This window comes from Scyliorhinus torazame, chromosome 17, assembly GCF_047496885.1.
Source record: "Scyliorhinus torazame isolate Kashiwa2021f chromosome 17, sScyTor2.1, whole genome shotgun sequence".
NCBI lineage: Eukaryota > Metazoa > Chordata > Chondrichthyes > Carcharhiniformes > Scyliorhinidae > Scyliorhinus > Scyliorhinus torazame.
Genome location: NC_092723.1, coordinates 138,493,274 through 138,512,017, shown reverse-complemented (window position 1 = coordinate 138,512,017; position 18,744 = coordinate 138,493,274). Strand labels below are relative to the sequence as shown.

The 18,744-nt window shown below is 49.8% G+C and overlaps 1 protein-coding gene across 5 annotated transcripts in view; it reads left to right on the top strand.

The window, feature by feature from the left end:
• LOC140394181 (probable helicase with zinc finger domain) overlaps window positions 1-18,744 on the top strand; it is a 682,830-nt gene that overhangs the window by 128,944 nt on the left and 535,142 nt on the right. For all 5 annotated transcript variants that reach the window (XM_072481139.1, XM_072481135.1, XM_072481136.1 and 2 more), the window contains one exon: window positions 5,853-6,031. In XM_072481139.1, the coding sequence (XP_072337240.1) occupies window positions 5,853-6,031 (179 nt within the window). The remainder of the gene's footprint in view (window positions 1-5,852; window positions 6,032-18,744) is intronic.

Below are 18,744 nucleotides of genomic sequence, written 5' to 3'. Positions count from 1 at the left end.
GTCTCGACTCTCCTCGTGAGGGAGAGTGGGAGTGTGTTCCATCTTTGCAAGTCCTTTTTTACGTCCTCTGTCAGACTGGTGAGGTTTCATGTGTGGATCACTTTCCAGTCATGGGCTATTTGGATCCCCAGGTAGCGGAATTTGTGTCAGGCTTGTTGTGGTAGTCGGTATTAGGGGTATTACGGTACCGAGGTTGAGGCTGTAAGATCATTGGTGTGGGAGGTACCTGAGACAGGAAGATCATTAGTGAAGCCTGCCTGCTGGTTCCGCCCAGTAATGCGGAGTATAAGAGTCTGTGTCTCCCTAGCAGCTGCATTCTGCGCTGCTGGGGGAAACATCTAGTCCAATAAAGCCTTCAATTGTCATCCAATCTCGCTTCTGGAGTCATTGATCGAGCATCACTTGTTTAAACGGCTGTCCCGTTGGTGCTGCCCCCCCTACTTGTGGCTGTACCGGGAAGATTTCGCTTTTGCTGATGTTGAGTTTGTAGCCCGAGAAGGCGCCAAACTCTTACAGGAGCGCGATGATTCCGTCCATGCTGCTTTGTGGGTCCAAAATGTAGAGGAGCAGGTCATCTGCATAGAGTGAGACTCTGTGCTCTCTGCCGCCCCTTCGGATCCCCCTCCAGCTTTTTGCTGCTCAGCGCAATTGCTAGTGACTCGATCGCTAGAGCGAACAGCAGTGGGGACAGTGGGCATCCTTGTCTGGTGCCCCTGCGCAGCTGGAAGTATCGGGAGTTGGTGTTGTTGGTCCGTACGCTCGCCATGGGAGCGTTGTATAGGGGTTTTACCCAGGAGGTGAACCCTTTTCCAAACCCGAACCGCTCCAGTACCTCTGAGGTATTTCCATTCGACCCTGTCGACGGCCTTTTCTGCGTCTAGAGAGATGATCACTTCTGGTACTCTCTCCCCGGAGGGGGTCATTATCACGTTCAGTGTGGTAGTCACCACTGATGTATATATTAGGTGCTTTGTGGTAAGGCCCTGTACTACAGGCACGGGGGTAGTTCCCTGCCTGCTGGCTCTGCCCAGTAGGCGGAGTATAAATATGTGTGCTCCTCGTACAGCAGCCATTTCGCCAGCTGCTGTAGGAGGCCACACATCTTAGTGTAATAAAGCCTCGATTGCATCCAACTTTCGTCTTTGTGTAATTGATCGTGCATCAATTTATTACACTAAAGTTTTCAGAAGATGGACTCCGCATCAAGCCGGATCGCCTGCAGCTGGATCCGCAATCGGGCAACGCCAAAAACGACTTTGACCATTGGCTAGCCTGTTTCGAAGCTTACATCAGGTCTGCACCATCGGGGACCCCACTCAGCCAACCCCACGCCTGTGCCGCGCGGCAGCCAACCAACCCCGGGGGCCCCAAATGTTACTTCTGTGGGCAGCCAAAACACCCCCGACAACGCTGTCTGACCCGGAGCGCCCTTTGCAAGGCCTGCGGCAAGAAGGGACACTTCGCTGCGGTGTGCCAGGCCCGCGCAGTCGCCGCTATTGTTCCGACCCCCCCCCCACGTACAGCCAGTGGGCGTCGCCATCTTCCCCTCCCCGGACTACGTGCGGCCCGTGGGCGCCGCCATCTTGTTCGACCCCCACCACGTGCGGCCCGTGGGCGCCGTCATCTTGTCCTCCCCAGGATCATGAGGCGTCGCCATCTTGTTTCCCCCACGACACGTGCGGCCCGTGGGTGCCGCCATCGTACCAGGGCCCATGCCCCCGGGCACCCCACTGCCTGCCACCATTGACGACCAGCCGCGTCTTGCCTCGGTCACGATTGAGCAGTCCCGCCCACGCAACCTAGCAACCGCCTCTACCAACGTGAAAATCGATGGGCATGAGATCTCTTGCCTACTGGACTCCGGGAGCATCAAGAGCTTCATCCATCCCGATGCGGTAAGGCCCTGCTCCCTCGCGGTACACCCCATCAACCAGAGAATCTCCCTGGCCTCCGGGTCCCACTCCATGGCGATCCGGGGGCACTGCATAGCTACTCTCATTGTCCAGGGCATGGAGTTCAGCAGCTTCCGCCTCTACTTCCTCCCCAACATCTACGCTGCCTTACTACTCGGCCTGGACTTCCAGTGCAACCTCCAGAGCCTAACATTGAAATTCGACGGGCCCCTACCACTCCTTACTGTGTCAGGCCTCGCGACCCTAAAGGTCGACCCACCTTCCCTATTTGCAAACTTAACCCCGGATTGCAAACCCGCCGCCACCAGGAGCAGACGGTACAGCGCCCAAGACCGGACCTTCATCAGGTCCGAAGTCCAGCGACTGCTTCGGGAAGGCATCATCGAGGCCAGCAACAGCCCCTGGAGAGCCCAAGTGGTAGTTGTGAAAACTGGGGAGAAACACAGAATGGTTGTGGCCTACAGTCAGACCATCAATAGGTACACGCAGCTCGCCGCATACCCCCTCCCACGCATATCTGATATGGTCAATCAGATTGCACGGTACCGGGTCTTCTCAACTGTCGACCTAAAATCCGCCTACCACCAGCTCCCCATCTGTAAGGCAGACTGCCCATACACTGCCTTCGAGGCAGATGGCTGCCTTTGCCACTTTCTTAGAGTTCCCTTTGGCGTCACCAACGGGGTCTCGGTTTTCCAACGGGAAATGGACCGAATGGTTGACCGGTACGGGCTGCGGGCCACTTTCCCTCACCTAGACCGTGTCACCATCTGCGGCCACGATCAGCAGAATCATGACGCCAAACTTGCCAAATTTCTCCACACTGCCACTCTCCTCAACCTAACATAACAAGCGGAAGTACGTGTTCAGCACGAACCGCTTAGCCATCCTCGGCTATGTGGTCCAGAACGGAGTTCTGGGGCCCGATCCCGACCGCATGCGCCCCTCATGGAACTCCCCCTCCCCCACTGCCCCAAGGCCCTCAAACATTGCCTGGGGTTCTTTTCTTACTACGTCCAGTGGGTCCCAAATTATGCGGACAAGGCCCGACCACTCATTCAATCCACTCTTTTTCCCCTAACTGCCGAGGCTCACCAGGCCTTCAACCGTATTAAGGCTGACATCGCCAAGGCCGCGATGCACGCAGTCGCCTAGACGTTACCATTTCAAGTCGTGAGCGACGCCGCCACCACCCTCAACCAGGCAGGCAGGCCCGTGGAATTCTTTTCACGAATCCATGCCTCCCAAATTCTGCATTCCTCTGTCGAAAAAGAGGCCCAAGCCATCGTTGAAGCTTTGCGGCATTGGAGGCATTACCTGGCCAGCAGGGGATTCACTCTCCTCACTGACCAACGGTCGGTAGCCTTCATGTTTAACAACACACAGTGGGGCAAGATCAAGAACGATAAAAACTTGAGGTGGAGGATCGAGCTCTCCACCTACAACTACGAGATTTTGTATCGCCCCGGTAAGATCAACGAGCCCCCCCGATGCCCTATCCCGAGGTACATGTGCCAGCGCACAGGTGGACCGACCCCGGACTCTGCCCGACAACCTTTGTCACCTGAGGAATCACACGTTTGTACCACTTTATCAAGGCCCCCAATGTGCCCTACTCCGTCGAGGAAGTCAGGGCAATCACCAGAGACTGCCAGGTTTGCGCGGAGTGCAAAACCGCACTTCTACCAGCCAGACAGTGCGCGCCTGGTGAAGGCCTCCCGCCCCTTTGAACGCCTCAGCGTGGACTTCAAAGGGCCCCTCGTCTCCACCGACCCTAACACGTACTTCCTCAGTGTGGTCGATGAATATTCTAGATTCCCCTTCGCCATCCCATGCCCCGACATGACGTCTGCCACAGTCATCAAAGCCCTCAACACCATCTTCGCTCTGTTCGCCTTCCCTGCTTACGTCCACAGCGACAGGAGATCCTCATTCATGAGCGATGAGCTGCGTCCGTTCCTGCTCAACGAGGGTATCGCCTCGAGCAGGATGACCAGCTATAATCCCTGGGGAAACGGGCAGGTGGAGAGGGAGAATGGGACGGTCTGGAGGGCCGTCCAGCTGGCCCTACGGTCCAGAAATCTCCTGGCCTCCCGCTGGCAGAGGTCCTCCCCGACGCACTGCACTCCATTTGGCCGCTGTTATGCACTGCGACTAATGACACACCTCATGAACGTCTCTTTGCCTTCCCCAGGAAGTCCACCTCCGGGGTGTCGCTCCCGACTTGGCTCGCAGCTCTAGGACCCGCACTCCTCCGTAAGCACGTACGACTCCACAAGGCGGACCCATTGGTTGAGAGGGTACAGCTACTCCATGCCAACCCACAGTACGCCTACGTAGCGTACCCTGATGGCCGCCAAGATACTGTCTCCCTCAAGGACCTGGCACCAGCTGGTTCCACACACACACACCGCCCGGCACCACCCTCCTGTCCCCCGGCGCACCCAGCCGCAGTCCCTGACCCAGGACAATCTGTCCTCCCCCTGCCCACGCCCGAGGATGAGGAGGATTTCGGCACGCTCCTGGTGGCACCGAAGACCAGACCGACACCGGTATCACTGCGGCGCTCCCAACGGCAGATCAAGGCTCCGGACCGACTGAACCTGTAACTTGATCGGGACTCTTATTAAAAAAAAAAACATCATCCTTCTGTATAACTCTCCTCCACGCCCACTGGACTCAATTTTTTTCTGTACTTTAAAACATCTACCTGTATATAGTTCTCCACCACCCCCGCCGGACTCAATTTTAACAGGGGGTGAATGTGGTAGTCACCACTGATGTAGATATTAGGTGCTTTGTGGTGAGGCCCTGTACTACAGGTACAGGGGTAGTTCCTGCCTGCTGGCTCCGCCCAGTAGGCGGAGTATAAATATGTGTGCTCCTCATACAGCAGCCATTTCGCCAGCTGCTGTAGGAGGCCACACATATTAGTGTAATAAAGCCTCAATTTCATCCAACTCTCGTCTTTCTGTAATTGATCGTGCATCATTCAGCAGGCGCATGATGTTCGAGGTAAGCTGTCTGCCTTTGACAAAGCCCGTCTGGAGTCCTCTGCGACTACCTCTGGTACGCAGTCTTCTAGCCTTCTGGCTAGGATTTTGGCCAGTATTTTGGCATCTGCGTTCAGCAGTGAGATGGGTCTGTATGACCCATATTCCGTTGGGTCTTTATCTTTCTTAGGTAACGCGGAATATTAAAAGTATATAAGATAGATATTGTAGATTGTTTTACCTTTCTGACCTTGTAGAATAAAGTTTATTTTTGTTTGTTCAAAACCCATGGAATATTGTGGCTTTATTCTCTTAGCAAGTTTCTTGACTCTCAAACATTGACTCCTACTGGAGTTTACCAAAAACCTGGGGTGTGGTCCCAATCATAACCTGTGTACTTTGTCTATTAGTATTTAACTTGGTGGTGAAAGATGTTGATTGATTCTGTGGAAAGGAATGTTTACATTAAAACACTTTTTACACCTTTAAAAAAACATTATAATGGATTTGTGTGTAACGTTAATGTAATTTTGGTGCAGCTATTTTATGTTCTTATGCATCAGATGTTGCTTAATTTGAATGCATTCATTGTAATTAACTCCATTATGAATGCAAATGTATTTGAGCTATATCGTAGAAATCTTGCATAGAAGGATATTTGGCCATGGAGCTTGTGCTGGATCTTTGAAGGAACTAACCAGTTCATCCTAGTTTCACCCTGTCCTTTTTCCGTAATCATTCAATGTTTTACCTCTTTTCAAGTATTAATCCAATTCTAGTTTTGAAAGTTACTTTTGAACCTGCTACGACCATCCTTTTCGTTAGTGCATTCCAAATCATGAAAGCTTGCTGGGCAAATAAAACCTCTCTAAAACACCCTTCTGGTTCTTTTATCAATTAATGTATAATTTGAGTCTTCTGTTTAAAACTCTACCTTCTTTCCTAGAATTTATCACAAGAGCAAGTGTGTGAAAACTGTGCATCCCACAGTACAGCGTTACTGTCTAATTGCTCGGAACCAGTCTGCATTCCTGCTGCCAAGGAAAGAGGACATACTCAGGTGCCAGGTGGTTGTGACAACTGTGAGTTCATCAAAATACCTCTGTTGTGCTGACCTGCAACATGGTACGTTTACATCGTGCTCAGAACTTCCGTTATATGTCTGCACTGCCCAGTAATATATTTTTGATGCATTTGTTTCTCCAACACTAGAGGTCCTCCTAACACTGTTTTAAAGTTAAAGAAACTGGTCAAGCTGTGTAAGTCCAAGAATTGAGGCTGTTCCTTGGAAACCAGGAATTGCTAATCCCCTTTCTCACAAGTGAAAATGGTCAAGTAACTGGAGTAAGTTAGAAACCAGTCCCACTGGTGAGAATAAGGACACTTGGTACCTTTCTGCCCAGGAATTTTTGTGGCATATATAATGTACTTTCAACAAATAATAAGTTGGAAACTGCTTCCTGATCTTGCAGTGGTTTGAGTAATGAAACTAACAAAAGCAATATTTCATAAAAATTCATGAAAATGTTCAGATTGAAATGTTGAGCATGATGATGATTAAGGCAGTGGGTTGTGTATTCTAATGTTATATTTGCACAGATTACAGTTTGCACATTGTGCTCTGCAGCAGGAAGCCAGGAGAGAAGAAATGTTAACAGCACCATGAGCGTGCGTTGTAAAAATCTGGCCTTATACCCATTGGTGTTCAGAAGGAAGGATGAGCGGTTATCTTACTGAAACACACAATAGCCTGAGGACACTTTGTGGGGGAGTCGAGACCTATGGAACATTGTTTAAAAATTGAGGATCTCCAATTTAAGACACATGAGGCAAACTTATTTTCTCCGAGGGTAATTTAATCTGTGAAATTTGCTTCCTCAGAGAGTACATACTGTGGTAGTCACCACGAGCAGTATTATATGTATTACGGTAAGACACGTATGATAGAGGTACATGGGTAAATCCCTGCCTGCTGGCTCCGCCCAGTAGGCGGCGTATAAATGTGTGTGCTCGCCGGTGCTGCAGCCATTCTGGTGGATGCTACTGGAGGCACAACATCTTTGCTCAATAAAGCCTCGATTATTCCACTACTCTCGTCTTTGTGGTAATTGATAGTGCATCAATTTATTGAGCAAAGATTTTAAAAACGATGGATCTTCGCATCAAGCCTGATCGCCTGCAGCTGAGCCCTCAAGCAGCCAACGCAACGTCCGCTTTTGACCATTGGCTAGCCTGCTTCGAAAGCTACCTCCGAACATCCGTTGAGGAACCCTCGGACGCGCAGAAGCTCCAAGTCCTTTATTCACGAGTGAGCACCAACTTTTTCCTCTCATCCGGGATGCACCCACTTACTCCGGAGCGATGGAGCTCCTGAAGGGACATTACGTTCGGCCAGTCAACCAACTATACGACAGGCACCTCCTGTCCATGAGACAGCAACTCCCCGGTGAGTCTCTGGACGATTTCTGGCGTGCTCTGCACATCCTGGGGAGGAACTGTGACTGCCAGGCAGTTTCGGCAGTCCAGCACACAGAACCTTTAATCCGAGACGCTTTCGTTACGGGCATGAGGTCTGTGTACATCCGCCAGCGCCTACTGGTCTTGATCTTGCGGGAACTTGGCAGCTTGCACACTCGTTTAAGTGGCCTCCCGTAACGTCCAGTCATACGCCCCCGACCGCGTGGCACCCTCGTGGGCATCGTGGGCCCCACCAGCTGCCGACTCCAGCTCACCGCAAGCCTGCGCCGCGCGGCAGCCAGCCAACCCTGGGGGGCCCAAGTGCTATTTTTGCGGGCTGAACAAACACCCCAGGCAGCGCTGCGCGGCGCGGAGCGTGACCTGCAATGGATGTGGAAAGAAGGGACACTTTGTTTCTATTTGCCAGGCCCGGTCGGTCGCCGCTGTTTCCAGGCTCGGCGTTCCTGCACCCCCCCACGTGCGACCCAGGGGCGCTGCCATTTTCCTCCTTGCAAGACACTTGCGGCCCATGGGCGCCGCCATCTTTGATGCCGCCCGCCATGTGCGCCCCGTGGGCGCCGCTATCTTTGGCGCCATTTTGGACGGCGTCTCAGGACCCCTGCTCGTCTGGCCGTTCATCGCCTGCCGCTACCTCCACCACCGCTGACCAGCCCAGGACCTCCCAGCATCTGCCGCAGCTCGCCTCGATCACCTTGGATCAGTCCTGGCCCCGCAACCTCGCGACCGCAACAACGACGGGGAAAATCGATGGGCACGAGACGACCTGCCTTTTTGACTCCGGGAGCATGGAGAGCTTCATCCACTCCACGACGGTAAGGTTCTGCTCCCTCGCGGTACACCCCGTTACCCAGAAAATCTCCCTGGCCTGCGGATCCCATTCAGTGGAAATCCAGGGGTACTGCATCGCGACCCTCACCGTCCATGGCGTAGAGTTTAGCAACTTCCGGCTCTACCTCCTCCCCCCACCTCTGCGCTGCCCTGTTACTCGGCCTGGACTTCCAGTGCCACCTCCAAAGCTTAATCTTAAAATTCGGCGGACCCCCCCCCCCCCCCCCCCCAATGTATGTGGCCTCACGACTCTTTTAAGGTCGATCCACCTTGTTTGCGAACCTCACCCCGGATTGCAAACCCGTTGCTACCAGGAGCAGACGGTACAGTGCCCAGGACCTTCATCAGGTCGGAGGTCCAACGGCTGCTGCGGAAAGGGGTCATTGAGGCCAGCAACAGCCCCTGGAGAGCTCAAGTGGTAGTAGTAAAGACTGGGGAGAAGCACAGGATGGTCATTGACTACAGTCAATCGGTACACGCAGCCCGACGTGTACCCCCTCCCACGCATATCTGACATGGTCAATCAGATTGCGCAGCATCGGGTCTTTTCCACAGTGGACCTGAAGTCCGCCTACCACCAGCTCCCCATCCGCCTGGAGGACCGCCAATACACTGCGTTCGAAGCAGATGGCCGCCTCTATCACTTCCTTAGGGTTCCCTTCGGCGTCACTAATGGGGTCTCGGTCTTCCAACATGAGATGGACCGAATGGTTGACCGGTACGGACTGCGGGCACCTTCCCGTAGCTGGACAACGTCACCATCTGCGGCCACGATCAGCAGCACAACGACTCTAACCTCCAATAATTCCTCCAGACCGCCAAACTCCTTAACCTCACGTACAATAAGGAGAAATGCGTGTTCCGCACCAACCGCTTAGCCATCCTTGGCTATGTCGTGGAAAATGGAGTTCTAGGGCCCGACCCCGACCGCATGCGCCCCCTCATGGAAATCCCCCTCCCCCACTGCCCCAAGGCCCTGAAACGATGCCTGGGGTTTTTCTCCTACTATGCCCAGTGGGTCCCTATTTATGCAGACAAGGCCCGCCCACTCATTCAGTCCACAGTTTTCCCCCTGACGGCTGAGGCCTGCCAGGCCTTCAACCGTATCAAGGCAGACATTGCCAAGACCACGATGCACACGGTCGACGAGTCCCTCCCCTTTCAGGTCAAGAGCGATGCATCGGACATAGCTCTGGCCGCCACCCTCAACCAGGCGGGCAGGCCCATGGCCTTCTCCCTCCATGCCTCTGAAATTCGGCACTCCTCTGTCGAAAAGGAGGCCCAAGCCATTGTAGAAGCTGTGAGACATTGGAGGCATTACCTGGCTGGCAGAAGATTCACTCTCCTCACTGACCAACGGTCGATTGCCTTCATGTTCAATAACACACAACGGGGCAAGATCAAAAACGACAAGATCTTGAGGTGGAGGATCGAGCTCCGCACCTCTAATTATGAGATTTTGTATCGCCCGGGGAAGCTCAACGAGCCCCCTGACGCCCTATCCTGCGGTACATGTGCCAGCGCACAAGTGGAGCGACTCCGGGCTCTCCACTATGACCTCTGCCACCCGGGGGTCACCCGGTTCTTCCATTACATCAAGGTCCGCAACCTGCCCTACTCCATTGAGGAGGTCAGGACTGTCACCAGAGACTGCCAGGTCTGTGCGGCGTGCAAGCTGCACTTCTACTGGCTAGATCGCGTGCACCTGGTGAAGGCCTCCCGCCCCTTTGAACGCCTCAGCATGGACTTCAAAGGACCTCTCCCCTCCACCAACCACAACACGTACTTTCTGAATGTGGCCGATGAGTACTCCCGGTTCCCTTTCGCCATCCCATGCCCCGGTATGACTTCTGCCACGGTCATTAAAGCCCTCCACAGCCACTTCACACTGTTCGGTTTCCCCACCTACTTTCCTGGACCCGTCATCCTTCACAAGCATGTGTGGACCCATAAGTCGGCCCCTTTGGTTGAAAGGGTCCACCTCCTACATGTGAACCTGCAGTACGCCTATGTGGCACATCCTGACAGCTGCCAGGACACAGTCTCCCTCCGGGACCTGGCACCCGCTGGATCCCCACCCACAGCCCCCGACCTGACATCCCCCCCCCCCACCGGTTGCCTCATTCACCCCTGCGCCACTCCCCCTCCCCCCAGCGAACCTCACTGCAGCCCCGCCCCAGGAGGATCCGTCCTCTCATTGGTTCCACTCGGGTGATGAAGACGAGGACAACACGCTCCCGGAGTCACGGGTGACCAAGTCGGCGCCCACATCACCACCAGGACTGAGGCGATCGCAGAGGAGGGTCAAGGCCCCCGACAGACTGAACTTGTAATTCATTTTTTCCACCCCCCCGCCGGACTCTCTTTTTTTTAACAGGGGTTGAATGTGGTAGTCACCACTAGCAGTATTATATGTATTATGGTAAGACACGGGTCTTACCATAAGACACATGGATAAATCCCTGCCTGCTGCCTCCGCCCAGTAGGCGGTGTATAAATGTGTGTGCTCGCCGGTGCTGCAGCCATTCTGGTGGCAGCTACAGGAGGCACAACATCTTTGCTCAAGAAAGCCTTGATTATTCCACTTCTCTCGTCTTTGTGGTAATAGATAGTGCATCACATACGAACATATGAATTTCGAGCAGGAGTAGGCCACTTGACCCCTCGAGCCTGTTCTGTTGTAGAGACAGGGAATTTAAGTACAGCCAAGGCGGAGTTAGATAAATTTTTGATCGACTTGGGAGTGGAGGGTCATGCGAGGGCAAGCAGGTAGGTGCAGTTGAGACCTCAATTTGATCACCCATGATCTTATCGAATGGCAGAGGTGAAGGCCCAAATAGCCTACCCCTTCTAATTATGTAAGTATGTACACATGGAGCAAAGTAGACCACTTGGCCCCTTGAGCCTGCTCCACCACTCAATAAGATCATGATTGTAACCTCAACTCCACGTTCCCGCCTAACCCTGATAATGTTTCACCTCCTTGTTTATAGGGATCTATTCACCTCTGCCTTAAAAATATTCAAAGACTCTGCTTCTACCACCTTTGGGGAAGAGAATTCCGAGACTCATGAAGTCTTCCAACGTTTTTTCTATCATGGATGTTGAGTTAATTGGCCTGTTGTTTCCTACTTTCTGTGTCCAATCCCTTTTTTGAATAAAAATATTTACTATTTTCCAATTTAATGGAATGATCCCGAATCTAGGCAATTTTGGAAAATGAAAACCAACACATCAGTTATCTCACAAACTGCTTCTTAAGACCCTGGGATGAAGTCCATCAGGACCCAAGGATTTGTCAGCCTGCAGCTCCAACAATTTGCTTAATACCGCTTCCCTGGTGATTTGTAATTTTCCTGAGATTCTTCCTGCCATCAATTTCCTGTTTTTACAGCTATTTCTGGGACGTTTCTTGTGTCCTCTATATGGTGAAGATCAATGCAAAATATCTGTTTAATCCATCTGCCATTTATTTATTTCCCCTTATTGATTCTCCAACCTCACTTTATTTAGGACCAATCCTCACTTTAATAATTTTTTTCAAAGTGGAACGAGCTCCAAGCTGTAGGAACTCTTACTATCTGTCGTTATAATTCTAGCTAATTTCTCTTGCACTCTAATTGTTCTGTCCTTATTAATCTTTTAGTCATTCTTTTTATTCTGTCCTATTTTCTGACCTGCCATCCACCTTTGTGCAATTACATACTTTTGAAGTTTACTACTAACTTTGACTTTAACCACACATGATGGGCCCTCTCCTTGGAATTTTTCTTTTTTTTTCCTTTTTTACATTTTAGAGTATCCAATTTTTTTTCCCAATTAAGGGGCAATTTAACGTGGCCAATCCACCTACCTGGCACATCTTCGGGTTGTGGGGGTGAGACCCATGCAGACACGGGGAGAATGTACAAACTCTACACGGACAGTGACCGGGGCCGGGATCGAACCCGGGTCCTCAGTGTCGTGAGGCAGCAGTGCTAACCACTGTGCCACCGTGCTGCCCCAGTAATTTTTCTTTCTTGTTGGATTGTATCTATTCTGAAATCTGCTCTTAAATGTTTGCCACTGCATCACTATTGCCCGATCTGTTACCAATCTGCTTTTTTTAGCTGAGAATAACATTATACAAAAGGAACTGAAAGCGTACAGCAATTGTTGGAAGGGACAGCGGTAGCACTGCTGCCTCATGGCGCTGAGGACCCGGATTCGATCCCGGCCCCGGGTCACTGACAATGTTGAGTTTGCATATTCTACCCGTGTTTGCGTGGGTCTCACCCCCACAACTCAAAGATGTGCAGGGTAGGTGGATTGGTCAAGCTAAATTCTCCTTTAATCGGGAAAAATAAGAATTGGGCACTAATAATTTTTTTAAAAATTGTTGGAAGGGTGTTTCCTTTTCTCAAATGCACCTGATTGAAGATTGGAACTTCATCAGGTGAAACTGTTATCATTTGTTTCTGATTCAAAGCAGATTTTGGTCTGTGACTTCCGATGGAGTGACAATTGAGTCATAATGCCACTGCACTTGAAAGTTCTTACCTTGAAATCTAGGCGATCTTGGCTGGCCTGACCTTCCGACTCAGGCCAGATGAGATCTGGGCAGTGCAGCACCTTCCTGGGACCTAGCACCGAGAGCTGTAGATTTGCAGGTATGGTACACATGCCCCCCTTTTTTAATAGCACTAGCTTCCATAAACCAGGTAAAAGTCCTTGATAAGCCAGGGAGAAGCTAAGCATATAATGCAAGTGGGTAGGATTGGGAGGGTCGGAGCAGGGAGATGGGTTCGTATCAGTCTTGGGTGTGAGGGGGTGTCAGGTCAGTTAGGGCCTGCGGAGGCGGGTATAGGGTCCTGCCTTGAGGTGGGGGTGGTGTAGGGTCAGCTCGGCCTTGGAGGTGGATGGTGGGGGTAAGTTAGGCCTTCCAGTTGTGGGGGATGGGGAGAATGGCGGCAGAGATGCGTGGTGGTGCAAGGTCGGCATTCTGACATAACCGTGGGTTGGGGTGGGGGGTGGGGGAAGAGTCTCTGGAAAGTCCTGTTGGGGGTGGGGGAGGTAAATACCGTGAGTTGGAGATTTCACATTGTGAGGGACGTAGTCCATTGGGTGCGAGGTGAGTCCCATGGGGGTAGTCAGGGTGGGGGTTACAGTGGGGAAAGAGTTCCTGGGGGGTGCTTGTGGGGGTGGCGGGGTGAGGGAGGGGGGGGAGGGATAGTTAGCCAGAATCTAGAATTGGTTTTAATTCTTCTAACTTTTTATGGATAACTACTGATGTAAGACAGTCATAACCATCCAAAGGTTGCGATTTAAATCGCATTTTATGATCGTTCCCAGTGCAGGGCAATTATCTGTGGGAAGTTTGCACTTCACGGCAGTTGCTGTGCATACCTTACCTTGGAATTTCTTGGGGGGGCCAAGTTCCCCAGTGAAACTTTGGGATACCCTCCAAATATGACCCCCTTGAGCTCAGAAGTTACAGTCCTATGTTTGCTTCAATCTAAATCCAAACGTTATTTTTGTTATGGCCTGATTCTGCAGCACTGAAGACAAATATGACTTGTCTAAAAACAAAAATTCAGCATTTTTGAGCATTACTGAATTATTTTCGTGTTCACTTCCCCTGAACCCTAGGATCAAGTTGAAAGTAACATTGAAGGGATCAAATTTGAAACGGGAAGGCAACTACTTTGAATTAGTCAACCTTCCAAGTACTTGGATGAATGTTGTTTTTAAGGTGACTAGCAATGAGGAAAGAATGATTTGTAATATGGGATTGTACTTGCATCCAATTGTGAGTTGCTGAATTGTGCTCACAGGAAGCTGAAGCAATAATGCTTTTGAATATTTAAAAGTAATAGATGTAATAAAGAGGGAAAAAGTTTGGTTTGCAAAACACATCCCAAAACATTTCATAGCCAATTAATTATTTTGAAATATGGTCAATGCTGTATGCAGAAGTGACAGTTAACAGCATACAGTTATATCCCACAAATATTAATGAAATTAATAACCAATTAATCTGTTTTGGTTATGTTGGTTGAAGGACTGATGTTTGTTTGGACACGGGAAGAAATTCATGCATTTCTTTGAATAATTGTTGCCTATCTTAACTAATGTTGCATTATCTTCACTAAGGCATCAGTTTGGTTCACATGCTTAAATTCCCTGAGTGATGCTTGAATCTATAACCTTCTGATGCAAATGGCTACATTGACATTTAAAAGAAAGCATGTGGAGAACAGCTGTGAAGATGAGAAAAGGTGTAGCTGATTAAGTAACGAAGAATTGCTAACATAACTAGTCTGTTCCTGTGATTGAGAAAAAGATGGGGAAGACAAAAAAAAAACCATAATCCTATATGATAAATAATGAAACAAGTTGATATTTTGAGAATTGTATACAAAATTAATGTTTTAAGAACGAAAGGGTGGGGACTTCCGGTGACATCATGAGTGGAGGTCACGCGTAGGGAAGCTCCTACCCGATTTTTTACTCTTTCGATGTTTATAGCCCATTCCTAGGGGCCTTTTTTGGTATTAATTGGTTCCAGAAGACCGTATATAGGGACGATGTCCAAGGCCCAGCAGAAGAACGGTGGTAAGAAGGGGGCGACTGATAATTCGTTGCCGAGTAAGTCGACGTTTTAGGCAGCAAAATAAGATGGCTGGGAAGGAGTACGAAGCGGCTCTGCTCCCTTCGCGTTGGATTCTTTGTTTGAAGTGTGATGCACGATCAATTACACAAAGACGAGAGTAGGATGTAATCGAGGCTTTATTACACTGAGATGTGTGGCCTCCTACAGCAGCTGACAAAATGGCTGCTGTACTGGGAGCACACATATTTATACTCTGCCGACTGGGCGGAGCCAGCAGGCAGGGATCTACCCCTGTACCTGTAGTACAGGGGCCTTACCGTAAAGCACCTATATCAACATCCTATGTATACATCAGTGGTGACTACCACAAAGTGATATCTGGTGAATTTGAAAGGCTGTTCACCAAACATATGGAGGTTATGCGAAGAGAAATAATGGCTCTGATGAGAAAATGGGTGGAGGAGGCGATGGCTCTGATAAAGGCAGCTGTATCGAAAAATGCGGCCGAAAGAAGTGAGCAATGAGATAGGTTGAACGAGATGGAGGAGGCTATGTCGCAGCACAGTGACCAGATTACTTTGATCGGCGAGGAGTTGCGGAGAATGGCGGAGGCCAATCAAGGACTCAAATCTAAGGTGGAGGATCTGGAGAACAGATCAAGGAGGCAAAACATTCGGATTGTGGGTCCGTCGGAGGGGGTGGAGGACCCGAGACCGCCGGAATACTTCGCAAAGAAGTTGGCGGAATTGATGGGGGAGGAAGAAGGACCCTCCTGATACGAGCTGGACAGGACACATCGGTCGCCAAGGCTGAAGCCGATAGTGAATGAGCCGCCAAGAGCAGTCATACCAAGTAAAAGGTCCTAAACTGGACGAACCCAAGGCGAGAGGTGAAATGGGAGGGTGTTGATATACGAATATACCAAGGTTTGGCGAAAAGGCGGGCGGCTTTCGGATGGGCAAAGGCGGCACTCTACAACAAATGCATGCAGTTTGGAGTGGTCTATCTGCGAAGTTGAGGGTGACGTACAAATCAAAGGATCTTTCCGATAGTGACGTTTAAGGGGCATCTTGACAAATACATGAATAGGATGGGAATGGAAGGATACGGACCCCGGAAGTGTAATATTTTAGTTCAGATGGGCAGCATGGTTGGCGCAGGCTTTGAGGGCCGAAGGGCCTGTTCCTGTGCTGTACTTTTCTTTGTTCTTTGTTCTATTTCGGAACGGTGGAGGCGGCAGAGGCTTTCGTGAAGGCCGAAGGATTGGGACTGAAATGAGAGATTGGACTTGAAATGTGAACTCGATTAAGGGAAACGGGTTTGGGCTTAATCTTTGTTTTTCCATTTATCGGGTTTTACATTTGTGTACTGGGTTTAGGGAAAGTAGGGGTCTTGGGGTTGGTTGAATGTGGGAGAGTAGTCTGGCTGTGTTCAGAGTTTGTCATAATTATTTTTGATTTTGGGGAAATATGCACTAATTTTGTAGTAGCTGTGAGGGGATTGTTGGTGGGGTCTTTTTTGTTTCCCTGGGATTGGGTAATGGAAGAGGGGATTGGGAGGAGGGAGATCTGGGCAAGAGCCCCCGCACTAGCAAGCAGAGTCTGGCTAGTGGACGGGAGTGGAGTGGGGGGAGGGACCGTGGCTGTCGAAGTCTGGTTGAGCAGATTTTGATGGGCCTGGGGGGCGTGAAAGGGAGAGGGAGGAAAGTGATACTGGGTGAGGAGTTGATATGGGGGCATAGTTCGGGTTTTTTGTGGAGGGGTTGTTCGACGGTAACAAAAAGTTGAGGCGGGTTAGGCCTGAGAGGCAGGACCCAGAGATATGATGATGGATAAGAAGGGGGGTGGAGGGGGTGTGAGAGACCCCCAGTCAGAATAATAACGTGAACTTGAAGGATTTAGGGGATTGGTGAAGAGATCAAAGGTTTTCACACATTTGAAGAGTTTAAAGGCTGATGTAGTGATGCTACAAGAGACACATCTGCGGGTGAAAGATCAGGTGAGGCTTAGGAAGGGCTGGGTGAGTCAGATGTTTCACTCGGGACTTGACAGTAGGGCTTGGTGTGTGGCAGTACTGGTAGGCAAGAGGGTGCGGTTCCAGGTGGATAAGGTAGTGGTGGATCAAAGGGGCAGATATGTAGTAGTGACAGGTGCGTTGGAGGGTAGGTTGGTGGCATTAGTGAACGCATACGGTCCCAACTGGGATAATATGGTATATTTGGACTTTTCAAAAGTTCCGCGTAAGAGATTATTGTGCAAAATTAAAGCGCATGGGATTGGGGGAAATGTATTGAGGTGAATAAGGGTCGGGCTGCGTGTAGTTTAGGAAAAGGATGGGATTGGGTTTGTATTGTTGGTGGGTTTGTTGGTTATAATTAAAATTTTGCTTGGCTAAAAATATTTTTTTTAAATTTCAAAGTTGAAAGTATGTTTGACTGAAGTTTGAATAAATAAATGCTTGCAAAGCAGCCGAATGGCTTAAAAATACAGGTTATCCATACTACAACAGCTGAGCAGTGCAGAATGATCAGATGGCTGTGAATGAAGGACTGCAACAGCTGAGCAGTGCAGAATGATCAGATGGCTGTGAATGAAGGACAGCTATCTGAGGTTACTCGAGAAGCAATACGCAAGTTAAGCTAATTTATGGGAAAATGTTTGTATCAGAGCTGCGTTGGAATATTTGAAGCGTAAGATTCAATCTGAGTATATAGGATGAACTGAAGTCTTTAATGAACCAGGCTGTTTGAGATCAAAACAAACACATTTCAGAGATTACACCAAAGTACCAGGAGGAAATAACAACGCTCAATTCCACAGCTGTCAAATTAAAACAAGAGCAGGGAAAACTCAACCTGATGAACAGCCAGTCAAAACAGCAGGCAGAAAAGGCACACAAAGACATTGCAACCCTGAAAGACTCCTTGAAGAATCAATGTGTCGCCATGGAAAAATATGAGTTAAAAAAGGACTTTGAATATTACTTTAGGAAAAAACAGCGTTGGAACGGATTTGGAAGGGGGATGGGATCCAAAGTAACAGTACAGTGGGTAAAAAGATGGAGTCAAATAGAGGATGAACCAGGCATGACCAGTGGGCAGAGCAGACAGATGTATTATAAGGCATATGGGAGGGCTGGGAGGCTAAACTGCATTTATTTCAATGCAAGGGGCCTGACTGGCAAGACTGATGTACCAGAGTGTTGATCAGAACATGGAATTGTGACATTATTGGAATTATGATAAAGAACAAAGAACAATACAGCACAGGAACAGGCCCTTCTGCCCTCCAAGCCTGCGCTGACCATGGTATCTGCCGAAACTAAAACCGTCTGCACTTATGGAGTCCGTATCCTTCAATTCCCACCCTATTCATATATGTGTCTAGATGCCCCTTAAATGCTGCTATCGTACCTGCTCCCACCACCTCCCCAGGCAGCGCATTCCATACATTTACCACCCTCTGTAAAAAAAAAAAAACTTGCCTCGCACATCTGTCCTAAACTTTTCATCATGCATTTTAAACCAATGTCCCCCTAGTACTTGACTCCCCTACCCTAGGAAAGAGCATCTGACTATCTAGTCGTCCATGCCACTCATAATCTTAGACCTCTATCAGGTTGCCACTCGACCTCCATCATTCCAGTGAGAATATCTAACCTCTCCTCATAGCTAATGCCCTCCATACCAGCCAACATCCCAGTAAACCGCTTCTGTACCCTCTCTAAAGCATCCACATCCTATTGAAAATTATTACAATCAAGAAACTTGGTTGAAAGAACAACACGACTGACAGCTGATCATCCCAGGGTATAGAAGTTTCAGGCGTCATAGAGGGGGAGGTAAAAGAGGAGGAGGAATTGTATTACTGATTAGGGAGAACATCACGGCAGTACTCAGGGATGATATCTTAGTAGTTTCCTCAAATGCAGCAACAAAAAA